A 16,429-nucleotide genomic window follows, 5' to 3' on the forward strand; every position below is an offset into this window, starting at 1 on the left:
CTCCCCTCATTCTTCTAAACTCTAACGAGTACAAGCCTAGTTTATTCAGCCTCTCCTCATAGCTCAACCCCCTCAGCTCCGGCATCAGCCTAGTAAACCTCCTCTGCACTCCCTCCAAGGCCAAAATATCCTTGCGTAAGTACGGCGCCCAAAACTGCACACAGTACTCCAGCTGCGGCCTCACCAATGCCCTATACAGCCGCAACAAGACCTCCCTACTTTTATATTCAATCCCCCTCACGATGAAGGCCAGCATCCCATTCGCCTTCCTGATCACCTGCTGCACCTGTAGGCTGGGTTTTTGCGACTCATGCACAAGGACCCCGAGGTCCCTCTGCACCGTCGCCTGCTGCAGTTTTTCTCCACGTAAGTAATAGTCCTTCCTACCATTATTCCTACCAAAGTGGACCACCTCGCACTTGCCAACATTAAATTCCATTTGCCATTTCCTGGCCCATTCGCCCAGCCTATCTAGATCCTTCTGTAGACTCTCCCCACCCTCCAATACAAACTGCTGCTGTAGTTTGGAACCGGGTTCTGGGTCTACCCTCTTGGCTGGAATGGCAAGTCAGATAACAACACAAATCATACCAAAATACCCCAAAACAAAAAGCAAGAGGGAAGAGGCAGGCCAAAACTACCAATTGAGTGTAATTTGTTAACAAAGTATGCTGTTTCATCATTTTGTTCATACTTCAAAGCTCCAAACAAATGGTTACCGTGCAGCTCGGAGAAGCACAAGGGCCTCGGCAGCTTTGCCTGCCAGGAGTGCGTCCTGAATACGAATCATTGCTTCAGCACGCTGCTCCTCCACAGGGATTTCCAAAGCTGCATCAAATGGAACAACATCATCAGGAAGAGGTTCTTGGCCCTGGAAAACAAACACATTCACATCATCAGCTCAGGAAATCAGTGGCACTCTGCACTGGGTGCGAACTGAGGAGAATGCTCAGGAGGGCAAGAGGATGTCTTCCCTATTTAAAAGGAATGGTGCTTAAGAATAGCTCAAAGCCTTTGTTCTGCAAGTTTACCAAGGACTATTTTAGGCTTCTTACAATCCTGTTGGGAACTGTTAAAGTTTAATGAAGAAATCAGAACACCCAGCAATTAACTGACAGAACCACACTACAAGATTTTGAAACTAAAACAAACTTTATTATATAACCAAAAAGAATTAAACAAAGTAAGCACTACTAAATTAACGCTATAATTTACAACTACGTACATTATGAATTCAGTTTTATTTTTTACTCCCCCCACCCCCAAGAATTCTCACATCTTACAAAATTTTGAAGGTTCATTCACTTTTCCTGGAACCAACCCAAAAGGCATGCCACAGCCTTCTAGGATTCACTTTAATTCTCCAACGTGTTCCAGCTATACTCCAAGGTAAGATTCTATGGGGGTCCTTACATTAGTTTTTTTGGTCATACAGAGATAGGTGAGGCGCTGAATGAATACTTTTCTTCAGTGCTCACTAAGGAGAGCGGCCACGTTTTTGATGATGAGTGTGTGATACAGGCTGTAGGATGGAGGAGGTAGATGTTTGGAAGAAAGATGTATTAGCAATTTTGAAAAACCTGAGGGTTGATAAGTCCCTTGGACCAGATGGGATACACCCTCGGATACCTTGGGAGGCAAGGAATGAGATTACAGAGCCTTTGGCTTTGATCTTTGGGTCCTCACTGTCCATGGGGATTGTGCCAGAGGACTGGAGAGTGGCGAATGTGGTTCCTCTCTTCAAGAAAGGAAATAGGAACGACCCTGGTAATTATAGGTCACTTAGTCTTACTTCGGTGGTCGCTAAGTTAATGGAAAAGGTCCTGAGGGATAGGATTTATGACCATTTGGAAAGATGCAGCTTAAGCCAGGATAGTCAGCATGGATTTGTGAGGGGTTAGTCTTGCCTCACAAATTTGTTTGAATTCTTTGAGGAGGTAACTAAGTATGTAGATGAAGGTAGAGCAGTTGATGTCATACACATGGATTTTAGTAAAGCATCTGATAAGGTTCCCCAAGGTAGGCTCATGAAGAAAGTAAGGAGGTGTGGGATAGAAGGAAATTTGGCCAATTGGATAAGTAACTGGCTATCTCATAGAAGACAGAGGGTGGTGATGGAGGGAAAATTTTCAGACTGGAGGCCAGTTACCAGCAGTACCACAGGGGTCAGTGCTGGGTCCTCCGCTTTTTGTGATTTTTATCAACAACTTGGAAGTGGGGGCTGAAGGGTGGGTTAGTAAATTTGCTGATGACACCAAGATTGGTGGAGTAGTGGATGAGGTGGAGGGCTCTTGTAGGCTGCAAAGAGACATTGATAGGATGCAGAGCTGGACCGAAAAGTGACAGATGGAGTTTAACCCTGATGAGTGTGAAGTGATTCATTTTGGTAGGACAAACTTGAATGCGGATTACAGGGTCAACAGCAGGGTTCTGAGGAATGTGGAGGAACAGAGATATCTTGGGATTCACATCCACAGATCTCTGAAGGTTGCCACTCAGGTGGATAGAGCCGTGAAGAAGGCTTACAGTGTGTTAGCATTTATCAAATGGGGGTTTGTGTTTAAGAGTCGTGGGGTTTTGCTGTAACTATACAGGACCTTGGTGAGACCACGTTTGGAATATTGTGTTCAGTTCTGGTTGCCTCACTATAATAAGGATGTGGAAGCATTGGAGAGAGTGCAGAGGAGATTTACCAGGATGCTGCCTGGCTTGGAGGGTAGGTCTTATGAGGAAAGGTTGAGGGAGTTGGGGCTTTTCTCTTTAGAATGGAGGAGGATGAAAGGTGACTTAATAGAAGTTATAAGATGAGAGGGATAGATAGAGTGGATGTGCAGACTATTTCCTCAGGTGGATGTAGCTGTTACTCGGGGGCATAACTATTAGGTTCACAGTGGGAGATATAGGAGGGATGTCCGAGGTAGATTCTTTACTCAGAGAGTGGTTGAGGTGTGGAATGCACTGCCTGCTGTGATAGTGGAGTTGAACACTTCAGGAACTTTCAAGCGGTTATTGGATAGGCACATGGAGCACACCGGAATGATAGGGAGTGGGATAGCTTGATCTTGGGTTCGGACATAGCTCGGCACAACATTGAGGGCCCAAGGGCCTGTACTGTGCTATTCTGTTCGGCGTTCTAATCATCAACCTTTTAACAGACCCCACAACTGTGAATATCTCAGCTCCTTGCTCAAACTGTTGGCAGATCCGTAACTTTCCAAGCTAACTCTGCTGGCTGTTTTCTGCCACAAGGTTAAATGAGGGCCACAGTACCATTCTTGCAGCAAATCTCCCAGCTGCAATTTTCTCAATCCAAACTGAGATAGAACCCCAGCCACATTCCATTCCATACAGTGAACAATGAAGTTCATATTTTCTCTTCTTGAAGTGCAGGCCTAATTAGTAAATATTTATTTTCTTTGGCTCTCCCAACTCTGAGCTGCAGACTACTGAAGAACAATTCTACAACTGCTCCTACCTGTTCCCATACTGAACTGCCTGCTTCTGTCAGAAAACACAGATAAATTAAACACAATAACCTTCTAACCGAGGCTCCACCCTGACTCACTATCACTGGCAACGTGACATACTTTGTGATGGTTCAAACATATTACTTTACCTTAAATGTGAGTCTTTGGTTATGTAACCCTTATGAATAATTTCTATCTCCACTGGAGTTTTATAACCATCTTTCCCAGAATTTCTAGCTTTGAGCTTCTTTTCTGCAGATAACTATAGACGCCCCAGCTCTACGAGGAGGTCGAGAAATTAGTCATCTATTGTTGAATGTTAATACTTCTAACTCTGACCTTGAAGATAAAACACAGTTTAACTTTTAACTATAATTAACTTTAGGCTTCTTTGAATTGCATCTACTTCAGGATTCCTCATCAGTTTTTCAAATCAGATGGCCCTAGTTATTACCAGTTGTAACTTTAATTCCTAAATCAAGAAGTTATATTCTATAACACATGAATTATGAATCAGATTTTTGCAACAGAATGCAGAGAGTTTAGATAGCAAGCGCTCATGTGCGTGCTTGTGGGAAATGCATTTGCCTTTTTTAAAAAGTGGAGTACCAAGGCACAATACCATCTAGTGATGTGGCATAGGTTCATGCTGGCAATTCACTTTGACACACAGCCCAATCAAGCAATTCACATATTCCTTTAACTCCCCACTTCCTTCAACCACCTGTCTAACTTATTCTTAAATGTTAACATGGATTCTGATTCAATTGTTACCTGAGGTATTGCACAGCAGTCTCATAACCTTCTGTACAAAAATGGTTTCTCCTGCTCTCCAGAATTCTGCTGTGGCTAATCAGTCTTTTTTTTATTTATTTGTGGGCATCGCTAGCTGGCCAGTATTTATTGCCCATCCCTAGCTGCCTTCGAAGGTCTGTTCAGAGTCAAGCACAGCTCCAGAGCTGTGGCTCTGGAGTCACATGTAGGCCAAATTTCCTTCCCTACAGGACATTAGTGAACCAGATGGGTTTTGCCAACAATCGACAATGGGTCATCAGCAGATTCTTAATTCCAGATATTTTTTATTGAGTTCAGATTCCACCATCTGCCGTGGTGGGATTCAAACCTGGGTCCCCAGAACATTTAGTTGAGTTTCTAGATTAATAGTTTAACGATAATAGCACTAGGCCATACTCCCACATGAGTCAAAGTTCAAGCCTCAGACCAAAGATTTGAGCGTATAACCAGGTCAGCACTTAGAGGGTGCTGCACTCTGAGGTGGTCTTTTTGATGAGATATTAAGCCAAAGTCCTGTCCTGTCTCTCAGGCAGATATAAAAGCTCCCAACACACTGGTTCAAAAACAAAAGCAAGGATTTTTTCCAGTAACCTGTGACCACCGTTTATCCGTCAACCAACATCACTATACAAATTATCTGGTTGCTTATTGCTTTCTTGTTTGTGGGACCTTGCTATGAACTAACTGTCTTTCCTGCACTGCAACAATGACTATACTTCAAACTTACTTCATTTGATGTGAAGTGCTTTGGGAGATTGTATGATAGTGAAAGACACTTTATATGAAAGCAAAGTTTTTCCTTCATTGGGTTGGGTTACGAGGAAAGGTTGGAGAAACTGGGACTGTTCTCTTTGGAAAGACAGAGATTGAGGGGTGACATGATAGAGGTATATAAGATACTGAAGGGAATAGACAGGGTCAATAGTGAGAGACTGCTCCCTAGATTGGTTACGAATACAAGAGGACATGATTTAAGGGTGAAGGGGGAGAGGTATAATTTGGATATGAGAGGAAGGTTCTTTACGCAGAGAGTAGTGGGGGTATGGAACGCGCTACCGAGTGGGGTGGTGGAGGTGGGAACGTTGGACTCGTTTAAGGTTCAGTTAGATAGACACATGAGTGAAACGAGGATGGAGGGTTATGGTAGGGGTTATTGAATAAGGGTTAGAACCTCGGGAGACACCGGAAAGGCAGGCTTGTGATTAACGTTTTTGTCTTTTCACTCCGCAGGTGGAGGTCCACCTCGTTGTCAAACGAGGGGCATGCACACGGTGGGTTGTGCGTGGGCTGCTCCTGGAGGTTCCGGGAGTGGCCTAGTACTTCGTGTCGGTGTGTGTGCTTGATCCTGGACCGGTAGACGGGCGCCGCAACAGCTCGGTGACTAGCACTGCTAGCTGTGCAGATACATGGATTTGGGCCTGTGTCTGTGGGAGTTTGTGCATTCTCCCTGTGGTTGCGTGGGTTTCCTCCGGGCGCTCCGGTTTCCTCCCACACCCCAAAGATGTGCTCTTAGGCTGATTGGTTTTACCAGATTGACACTATTCTCCCCTGAATCTGGCTAAGTCAGGGGTTCTATTTGTAGATACGCAGGGTAGAATAGGTGTAGGGTGATGCGGCGGCGCAGGCTTGTTGGGCCGAAGGGCCTGTTTCCCGTGCTGGGTTGTTCTTTGTTCATCTATTTCGTCTTATATAAATGTCCCCTCATTCTGAGACGTTAATCCCCCAAAGACCAGGCTTAGTTTTGGGTTGTATTGAGTTGGTTGATCACAGATTACGACAACGAGGATCCTGCCGCTGATCCCCGGGCACTGATCATTGCTGTAAGTATTGCACAGATACTAGGCAAGGTCGCAATCCAACTTGATTGATATGCCTTCCTCTTTGGGTAAATATTCTACTGACATTTACCATCTACTCATAAGTGAAGAAGGGCTATTTAGGTTTGGTATGGAGGACAGCCAATGTCTGTGAAACCATACTCCAGTACGTGTTAGACCCTTCAGGAAAGAAAATTCTGTCAGTGAAGGAGCATTCCAACTCTTGGCTAGAGTGCTCAACAAATAGATTTGTCTGTTCTTCAGCAGCACTAATTATTACAATGGGCTACTCAAAGGGGGATCTCATACCTCTGCACACTTGTCAAGCTGCTCCAAAGTCAGTTTCCACATTTCCTCAAGTTCTTCTTGGGACTTTTCTGAAGTAGAAGCAAGTGGTTTTGCTTTTGGCTTCTTCCTTTTGGGTTTCTTTTTCTGTTTCAGCAAACAGGGAATAATCAAACAGCAGCAATAGGAGCAACAAACTAGCACCAGACACCAAGTCTTGCATTTTGAACCCGTCCTTTGCCTCTCACCATTCCTCCACTCCCAGCAACCCTCCTAAATCTCTGCTCTCTTTAAATTCTGGCTTCTTGTGCATCTCCTGATTTCCATCGCTCCACCATTGGCAGCCTTGCCGTTTTAAAAATTTTTTTTTGTCTTTAATCCAATTCAATCAAATCAAGTCCAATTCAGAGTCTCAACAAGTTGAGACATTCCAGATCCAAGCTGACAAGACAGGGCTCTCACCTCCTGTCTTGGGCTTGATCTACATGATCCAGGCTGATTGGAGTAGGCATAGCTCCTCCTCCAAGGCTTGATCTCATTTGCATCTTAGTCAAAAAGCCGAGATGCCGCTTTTAAAAATTGCTTCAAATGAAGCTAAAATGTAACATAATGACTTCAACCAAGCACAGCATGTCAATACTACACTTGATTTTAGCCAAGATACCTGGGCCCCAAGCTTTAGAATTCTCTCCTCAAACTTCTTCATCTTTCCTTTAAGGCATTTAAAACCTGTCCCTTTGACCAAGCTTTTGGTCACTCATTCCTAATATCTCATGTGATTCGGTGTCAGTGTGTTGTCTGATAACACTCCTGTGAAGTGCCTTGGGGTGGGTTTACTATGCTGAAGCTGCTATGAAAATGAAAGTTACTGTTTCTGATTTCATCCTGATTTTCAGTGATCTTACAAACGCAGCTATAGCAACATCTGGAGGAAGAATCAATGAGGCCCAAAAGCACATTTTTGTTCCTCCAGAAATTTGCCCTGAAAGCAACGACCATTAACTCTGGACAAGTATGGAAGTGATTTAAAAAGTAAAGCTCAGCGTGTAAGTCAAACACAACCATTACCTGCACAAAAAGATTATTTTTGCCTTTACAGAATTTCTCGATCATCCGGATGAACAGATGGGTAGTTTCAATGAGGTCCTTCAGGAAGGATTTGGGTTGCTTGGTTGCGTCATATTTTCGGAATAACGTTAAGAATAACTCCCGGAATTCCATAATATAGAAGATATTACCTGGAAATTGAACAAAATGTAAAATCGTCAGCCAATTGGATATGCACATTTTAAAATGAACCCCATGTCCTTTGATATATGAGCTATTAACTATGTTATCCCTTTATGTAAATTATTTCAACCATTTTCTCTTAACCCTCTCTGCTACAGGGTGAACACTTTCTCTAGTCTCTGTATGGAACTAAAGTCCCTTGTCTTAGGCATTATCTTGAAAACAACACTGACTTGTTTGTTTAAATGGGAAAGGGTGGGGAGGGGAAACTCCTCTTTACAAATTAAAAAGGATCAACATCTTCCCTGCTGTTGGGGAAATGATCCTGAAGAGGCCAAGATGCCCTCTCGATGACCATTCTCCTTATACTAGGTGACCTCGTACCACAGCACCATCAATATAGCTGTTAAAAGCATACATCATTCCTTGTCAGGAATTGTCCAGCACTGTGTGGAACTTCCCAATAGTGGCACAGCTGAGGTAAGCGGCTCAGCACAGGAATAAAGGGGAGAGAAAATAAAAAGTCTCTGGCACCTCGTGCCTTTTATTCATGTACGAACCTAGCCCAGGGTGTTATATGGATCACGTTGCAGCATCTGTCCTGATCTAGTTGTTGGAGTGGCTCAAAGGGTACACGCTGGTGTCTGTGTGTGTAACAGACTGCCAGCAGTTGGATTGCTTTGCTGCAAAATGGTGCATGTCTTATGGTAAGCAGATTTAGGACTGAGTTGAGGAGGAACTTTTTCACACAAAGGGTTGTGAATCTGTGGAATTCCCTGCCCAGTTGAGGCTCCCTCATTGAATGATTTTAAGGCAAGGAGAGAGATTTTTGAACAGTAAAGGAATTAAGGGTTATGGTGAGCGGGTGCGTAAGTGGAGCTGAGTCCACAAAAAGATCAGCCGTGATCTTATTGAATGGCAGAGCAGGCGCAAGAGGCTCATAATCTGCATCTCCGTGATGACACACTAGGACTACCTTGCAGCGCAGTAGAACAAAAGAAATTGCACTGAATCTCTACCGAATAGAATGAATATTATACAAAAAAGCTGCATGGCTATTCTCTCAAAGAGTTTATAGCAACATGGTTTCAACAGGAATTTTCTCCCCACACCATGACCTTATTCCACTGAAAAACTCTTCCATCTCAGTAATCACACATGCATGCTTCCATTCCTGGGCTCTACCTGGTTTTGGAGTCTGCATTAGTTAACAGCCCTGGTCCTTGTCCTGCTGTTAGTCTGCTTGTATTCCCAGCCTGATATGGCTCCGTCAGCACTTTGTCGTGGATTTGTGGGAGCTCCTTCAATTCACTGCTTGGAAATGTGGTCCTTGACTGAGTGCCTTCATGGAGGTCTTTACAGCTAAACCCTGTGCTCACCCAGTGTTCACAGTTGCCAGCAGAAATCACTGGATAGTTCCCTAAAGGCAGGTACCCAGGTTATAAATGTTGTCCCAATGTAGCTTGTGAATAATATCACAAAATGCTAATGTCCTGCCACAAAGGCTTTCGGCATCCTGTTTCAGTTGTGAGTCCTTCAAGTTGAGGATGCTTTATTACAATACATACAGTCATAGTTAAAACTAAAACGAGTGCCATGTATCTTGATTCCTGTGTGATTACTGAGATGGAAGAGTTTTTCAGTGGAATAAGGTCATGGTGTGGGGAGAAAACTCCTGTTGAAACCATGTTGCTATAAACTCTTTCACACATGAATAAAAGGCATGAGGTACCAGAGACAATCCAAGGAACCATAACAAAGCAGAAGTAACAGCTTGAAGGCAGAGCGGGCTTCTCAGGTCAAACACATTGCAAAGTGGAACTTTATAGCATCTTTAAAAAACAAAATCCTACATTTGATAACTCTGGCACTCTCACGCAGATTTCCATCTTTGGAGTGGTCCATTTCGTTGATTGTATTGAGTAGTTCTTGGTAAGCTTTCAGTGCTAGGTGCATTCTGAAAGAAGAGTTTTAACTTAAGTACAAGTTTTTTTTTGGTCACATATGGGATGAAGCAGAGTACAGCGTGACACAAAGTTAGTGAAGACAAATGTTTCACCAATTTCACCCTCAGACTGTAGAAAGCTTCGGAGTAATTGCACTTTGGCACTAACAAGTTAGGCAAAATTTCCCATTACATAACTCACACGAGAAACTAGAGCTTGCTGTGTGTTTAAAGCTGTATTCCAGAAGGAATGGAATGGCAGGTGATGATACAGTCACAGAGACACAGGTAAAAATAATTTGTCAAAGCTGCCCCAGAGGTTGAGTGAGTGCACATGCAGAATTGGGCAAGGGGCCCAAGGACATCCTAGATACAATCTAGTTTGTCCTGAATTAACCAATATCAGGACAGCACTGAAAATACACATGGAACAAAAAGTCAGGGTTTCCACTGTAGCAATGAAACAAAGATCCAGGACTATACCACAGGAAAAGTAAGTGAGAGAAAGGTGGATAAAACTGAATGAGGAAAAATAAACAAATATGATAAATGCAACAGGGCAGAATCTAAAAGAAGCAAAGCGTGTCTGACATTTTATCTCCACCCCCACTCAAGTTAATAGAAATGGTTGATAAACCCAACAGTCTCTCAATTTTGACTGCTGGAATGAATCCACGGTACCGTCTTGACCAGGAACTGGCTGCTGCCTTATCAGTCAGCATCATCTCATAGTAATTGGTGATATTGCGCTCCACAAAGTGAAATGCTCGAATGCTGACTGTCTCCGACACCAGCTCAGGACAGAATCTGTGTACCCGGTTAAACTCCATGAAGAATGACATGGCCCAGAGGTAGTAGGTCTCATCAAACTGCTGTGCCTTCTCACGAATAAGGTTGTCCTAGGAATGCAAAGAGCATACCCCAATAGATTAAACATCCAAAGAACAAAGAAAATTACAGCACAGGAACAGGCCCTTCGGCCCTCCAAGCCCATACTGACCATGGTGCCCTCTGCCTAAACTAAACCCCCCTACCCTTCCGGGGACCATATCCCTCTATTCCCATCCTATTCATGGATTTGTCCAAACGTCCCTTAAAAGTCACCACCGTATCCGCTTCCACTCCCTCCCCCCGGCAACGAGTTCCAGGCACCCACCACCCTCTGTGTAAAAAAAACTGCCTCATACATCCCCTTTAAAACTTGCCCCTCGTTGCTTATACCTATGCCCAATTCCAATTCCTGTTTACATTATTTCAGTCACTTCTATCTGTGACATCTCTATCAGAGTCCCTCCAGTTCACCTCTCCAAGAAAGATGGCACTTTGCACTTTACCAGAGAGTAAGAAGGCCTCTCCCAGTTCTGAGTAGCCACCAGAATGCTTAGGTCTCATTAATAATTGGAAGGACCCAAGGTAGCACATTTTCAAAAGAATCCTAATAGCAAGATTCACACATTAACTAGAGCTCCCTATTATATGAAGCAAAGCTTCTTTATGCCTGCTGTTTAAATAAAACTTTTGAGGTCACTGCTATTTATTAATATGCAAATCTTTTAGGAGGAGAAAGAGGACACTATCTTGTTTCTCAGGGTTAGTGTTCTAGGCCCAACAGTCTTTAGCTACTTCACCAATGACCTTCCTTCCATCAGGTCAGAAGTGGGGATGTTTGCTGATGACTACACAATGTTCAATGCCATTCGCGACTCCTCAGATACTGAAGCAGTCCATATCCACATGCAGCAAGATCTGGACAATATCCAGGCTTGGGCTCACAAGTGGTAAGTAACATGCATGCCACACAAGTGCCCAGGCAATGACCATCTCCAACAAGAGAGAATCTAAACATCACTGCTTGGCATTTAATGGCATCACTGCCATATAAATACTGTGACTACAAGAGCAAGTCAGAGGCGAGTAGCTCACCTCCTGACTCCCCAAAGCCTGTCCACCATCTACAAAGCACAAGTCAGGAGTGTGATGGAATACACCCCACTTGCCTGGATGGGTGCAGCTCCAACAACACTCAAGAAGCTCAACACCATCCAGGACAAAGCAGCCCCGCTTGATTGGCCCCCCATCCACCACCTTCAGCATTCACTCCCTCCATCACAGTCACACAGAGGCAACAATGTATATCTTCAAGATGCACTGTAACAACCAGCCAGGACACCTTCAACAACACCTCCCAAACCACTATCATGTAAAAGGATAAAGGCAGCACTTACTGGAGCACTATCACTTTGCAAGTTTCCCTCCAGGCATCCTGACTTGGAACTACTGCTGTTCTTTCACACCACTGGATCAAAATCCAGGAATTCCCTCCCTGACAGCACTGTGGGTGCACTTGCACCTCATTGACTGCAGCAGTTCAAGAAGGCAGCTCACCACCACCTTCTCAAAGGTAATGGGGATGAGCAACAGATGCTGGTCTTGCAAGCGCTGCCCTCATCCCACAAGAGAATAAAAAGGAATGGTTCTCATTCTCATCTCAAACATACCTTTACCACATACATGAGCCGGTTGTAACAATTCTCCAAGAAATCGACACAGAATTCCTTCAGGAACAGCCTGACATTCAGAGCAGAGCGTCGCTTACTCTCCACCTCTTTTGCTGCTTGTTTCCCCTTTGGCACTCTGTTAATCTTCTTGCCACAGTCATGGCTGTAATTTTTCAACTAAAAAGATGATTAGAATATTAAATGTTGAAACTGATTAAGCAACAGAGTGAAAAATAAACTTACTACACTTCCTGCCCTGGGCTTACTCCAGCTCACATACTGTAGTGCACAAATGGTCCAACACAGTAACACTGACAGCGCTATGTCATGGGCAAAACTACATGGGCAATTTAATTCTTTTTTATTAGTTTTCTATTAATTTTGAATGCCCTTCGAAGAAGGAAGAGACTCAGTAATAGGATAACATATGAATGACATTAATAAAAGTGTGCAATAATTTCTAATCTGGTTGAGGGGTAGATGAAAAAAAAAGCAAATCTGAGCAAGGTATCTGAGATAAAGATAGCTTTGAGATACCCCACCTGGTGACGACAATTTGGAATCAAGTCAATACCGTGTGTCAGGATTCTGTAATTTCCGTAACCTCTGCAGTATTGTAGGACACTGTTGATAGATCAGCCAGCCTGACTCACTAATGAAACCTGGAGGGGTATGGTCGTCACTGGGGGAATGGATTCTTTACACTCAGCTCCAGATAACTAATGCCCTAAAAAGAGTGCTTTTAGCCAAATAAGTTTATCAGTATTCTACAAAGGTTAGCTACATGTTTTAGACTCTAGCAGTGCACACATTGCACTGTGGGCCTGTAAGCCTTGGCTAAGTGGTCTGTCTCGCTGTGGCAAGAGTGTGTGCATTCAGCTTCGAACACAATCAGTGTCTGATCTCTGAGTAACTTGTTCTGGCAAATCTATCATCATGTTTAGAATTCTACGATGCCAAACAGCAGAGGAACCAAAATCATCATTGCATTGATGGATTTTACAACTGCAATATAGGGAAATATTATTCATGTGATACAGAGCCGACCAAGTGGCCCCAGGCTCCATCCCCAGTTTGTACTGAATTAGCTGGGCTAGACCAGACTTAGCCACATTGCTCTTGGGCTATTTGTACGTAAGCACTTGCAACATGTTACTATGTTAAAGGCACTGTACAAAAGCAAGTTAGTCTATGTAAAGGGGGAAGGTATGCCAAACGAGAAGAAGAAAATACTGCCAGAATTCTGTGTCCTGATCACCATTTTCTAATGCCATTGGATAGAGGTTGAATGTGCAGATCTAGTGAGCAAGGTTCAGATTCAGCTGTGACACATTCTTTCTAAAATTACATAAAATGGGTCTGGCAGAAGAAAATAAAATTGGAATAACATATGCCAGTTACTGAACTGGCACCACGGGACATCCAATTATGCTATTTACTCTTCTTTCAAAAACAGCACATATTCGGAGGGAATAATATGATACAAGTAACTACCAAAGGAATTATTAAAGCTGTCAATAAACATTAACAACCACAAACATTATAAATACAATTAAATTCAGATTTTTCACTTGTATTGTAATTTAGTAATGTCATTGAAACTTCTATTGCGCAGAGTTTAAAAACCTACCACCAAGAACACCCTGCAGATCGAGGCTGCCATCTTTTGTGCAAGAGAACAGGAACTTGCTTTTAGTTAGTTCATTCAGGGGATGTGGCCGTCACTGGCAATGCCAGTGTTTACTGCCCATTCCTAATTGCCCTCAAGATGCTGGTGACTTTTATTTGAAATGTTTGACATTAGGCTTTTGCAAACCGAAAATAATCAAGAATAAAGACAATGAATAGCCTTACCCTGGAATATTGCTTCAAAATGCTCTGAAATATTACCGTTAAGACATCGTTTAAGATGTTGCCTTTTAACCTACCTGAACTGATTGGCAGAGTTGGTAAAACAGAGTGTAATAAATGGTATAATATAATTTCTTTAAAACTCCTTAATATCTGTAATACTTTCACTCACTTTATGGACACCCATGTGGCAAACAACATCTCTGTCTGCAATCGACTTCAAGCCTTGTATGAGGTATGTCCCCCCAAAACGAGAATGCCTAAAACAAAGAAAGTACACATTTGGTAAACAAGAAATCACAGTCTAAAAAAAGGCTTCCATTTCAATATTTGTGCCCTTTTTTGTTTCAACAATCTGTTTGCCTGGGACTTAAATAAAACAGCAATGTTTGTTGGGAAAGGGTAGGTAGACTGTGATCTGATGCAAGTCTATACCCAAGCTTCCCCATGGGTAGGAAGAGCAGGGACAGAAGGAAAGCTGCTCATAACAGCACTGTAGGTGCACCTACACTAGAGGGACTGCAGCTGTTCAAGGTGGCAGCTCACCACCACTTTCTCAAGGGCAATTAGGGATTAACAATAAACACTGGCCTAGCCAGTAACACCCACATCCCACGAACAAATTAAAAAACCCTACAAGATAGCTGCACTCCTCTAATTTCCAATTGTAACTGCTCTACCATTGGTGGCCACGCCTTCAGTTGCCTAAAGTTTAAACTTTATTTATTAGTCACAAGTAGGCTTACATTCACAATGTATTGAAGTTACTGTGAAAATCTCCTCATCGCCACACTCCAGCGCCTGTTCGGGTGCACAGAGGGAGAATTTAGCATGGCCAATCCACCTAACCAGCACGTCTTTCAGACTGTGGGAAGAAACCGGAGCACCCGGAGGAAACCGGGGCAGAATGTGCAGACTCCACACAGACAGTGACCCAAGCCGAGAATCAAACTCAGGTTCCTGGAGCTGTAAGGCAACAATGCTAACCTACTGTGCCACCATGCTGCCCCAAGCTCAAATAGGCTCCCCTACACCTCTCTACCTCACTTTCTATGCTTCTAGCACTTGAAGGGGATTCAGACAGGAGATAGGACTGCAACATGGTGGTACCAATTCTTCAACCCATGCGCCTTTCAAATCAAGCACGGCATTCTGCTCTGAGCAAAGGGCCCTCTGCAACACAAAATCTCAAATATTTCACCCATCTTGATTCTCACCTGGTGCCTCTTTCAAAAGTTCTTTTCTTCTTTGCAGCCAGCTCTCTCTGCTTTAAGATTTCAAGCTCTCTGGACTCATCCTCTTTCTCCTTCACAGTTTTCGCTTGCCCTGTAGTAGCAAGCTGGTCAGGTTTCTATAGGACAAATTCCCAAGTTATCACGCTATTCAAATTTCTCCTAATCCATTTGCCAAAACTGAGCAGCAACAAAGAAAGTCTACTTTTTCTTTGTCAAGGACATGTTTGTTGTGCTTGTGTCACTCCTAAAGTGGTGGTTTTTGTGCTGGTAGTAGCTCAGTTGGTGCATGCCTGAGCAAGGTACAGAAAAAGGTCCTTAGATTCAATGCTTGACCTGCACCAATTTCAGAGAGGGCAATGGACGCATACTACAACTGGCCTCAGGATCTTAACAAAATTCAATGATAATAAAAGAACAAAAACAAATCAAACCTGCTTTCAGGCCTTTGTGAATGCCGCTGAGACATACTTAAGAGCAGCTTGGGACAATTCTCTCCTTACTGAGGTACACAAAGAGTTAAAAACTTGCATCTATATAGTGCTTTTCATGACCTGAAGAGGTCCCCAAGTGCTTTACAATTAATTAAGCACATTTGAAGTGCAGTCACGGTCATAATGTAGGAAACACAACAAGCTATTTGCACCGAGCAAGGTCCCAAAAACAACAATGTGATAATGAGCAGATCATCTGTTTTGTGATGTTGAGTGAGGGATAAATATTGGACAGGACACCAGGGATAACTCTCCTGTTCTTGTTTGAAATAGTGTCAAGGTATCCTTGCCATCCAATGCATGAGGACAGACAGATCCAAGTTTGATCTCAAAAAATGCACGTCCCACAGAACGGTGCTACCTCAGTACTCCCACTGGAAGTCTTTGGAATGGAATTTGAACCCACAATCTCCTGATTCAAGAGGCAAGAGTTCTACCCACTGAGCCAAGACTCCTACACAGCTTCTATTTCCTACAACACTACTCAAATCAGGGAATGTGAGCAGAGAAGTGGGTACCAAAGGGTGTTCACCATTCCATTGCACGCTGGTATGAAAGAGTTCTTCTGACCAAAGCTAAAACAGCATTCTCCCTAATCAGACTCCATTTCTTCCACTTCCTCCTCCTCCGCACTGTGCATGATTTAGCACTAACCTGATCTCTGAACATGAGGGAGATTATTTCCAGTATGTGCATGGCCCACTGTTGCTCCTCCTGGGAGGTAGCTAGAAACTTAATCAGATCATCCATCCCACTCATGTGCATCGCCCATAACACCTTGTCATGCACACTGGCATCATCATCAATATTCTGCG

General features: G+C 43.4%; 1 protein-coding gene across 3 annotated transcripts in view; it reads right to left on the reverse strand.

Moving 5' to 3' along the window:
- Window positions 1-16,429, reverse strand: part of LOC145361838 (E3 ubiquitin-protein ligase NRDP1) — a 97,073-nt gene that overhangs the window by 15,157 nt on the left and 65,487 nt on the right. For all 3 annotated transcript variants that reach the window (XM_080217788.1, XM_080217790.1, XM_080217789.1), the window contains exons 7-15: window positions 16,269-16,424; window positions 15,106-15,239; window positions 14,061-14,148; window positions 12,038-12,214; window positions 10,221-10,438; window positions 9,448-9,551; window positions 7,433-7,602; window positions 6,389-6,511; window positions 720-871 (exon numbers count right to left, since the gene is read on the reverse strand). In XM_080217788.1, coding sequence (XP_080073914.1) covers window positions 720-871; window positions 6,389-6,511; window positions 7,433-7,602; window positions 9,448-9,551; window positions 10,221-10,438; window positions 12,038-12,214; window positions 14,061-14,148; window positions 15,106-15,239; window positions 16,269-16,424 — 1,322 coding nt within the window. The remainder of the gene's footprint in view (window positions 1-719; window positions 872-6,388; window positions 6,512-7,432; window positions 7,603-9,447; window positions 9,552-10,220; window positions 10,439-12,037; window positions 12,215-14,060; window positions 14,149-15,105; window positions 15,240-16,268; window positions 16,425-16,429) is intronic.

Source organism: Carcharhinus amblyrhynchos, chromosome X (assembly GCF_965287045.1).
Source record: "Carcharhinus amblyrhynchos chromosome X, sCarAmb.v2.hapA, whole genome shotgun sequence".
In the NCBI taxonomy this organism is placed as follows: Eukaryota; Metazoa; Chordata; class Chondrichthyes; order Carcharhiniformes; family Carcharhinidae; genus Carcharhinus; species Carcharhinus amblyrhynchos.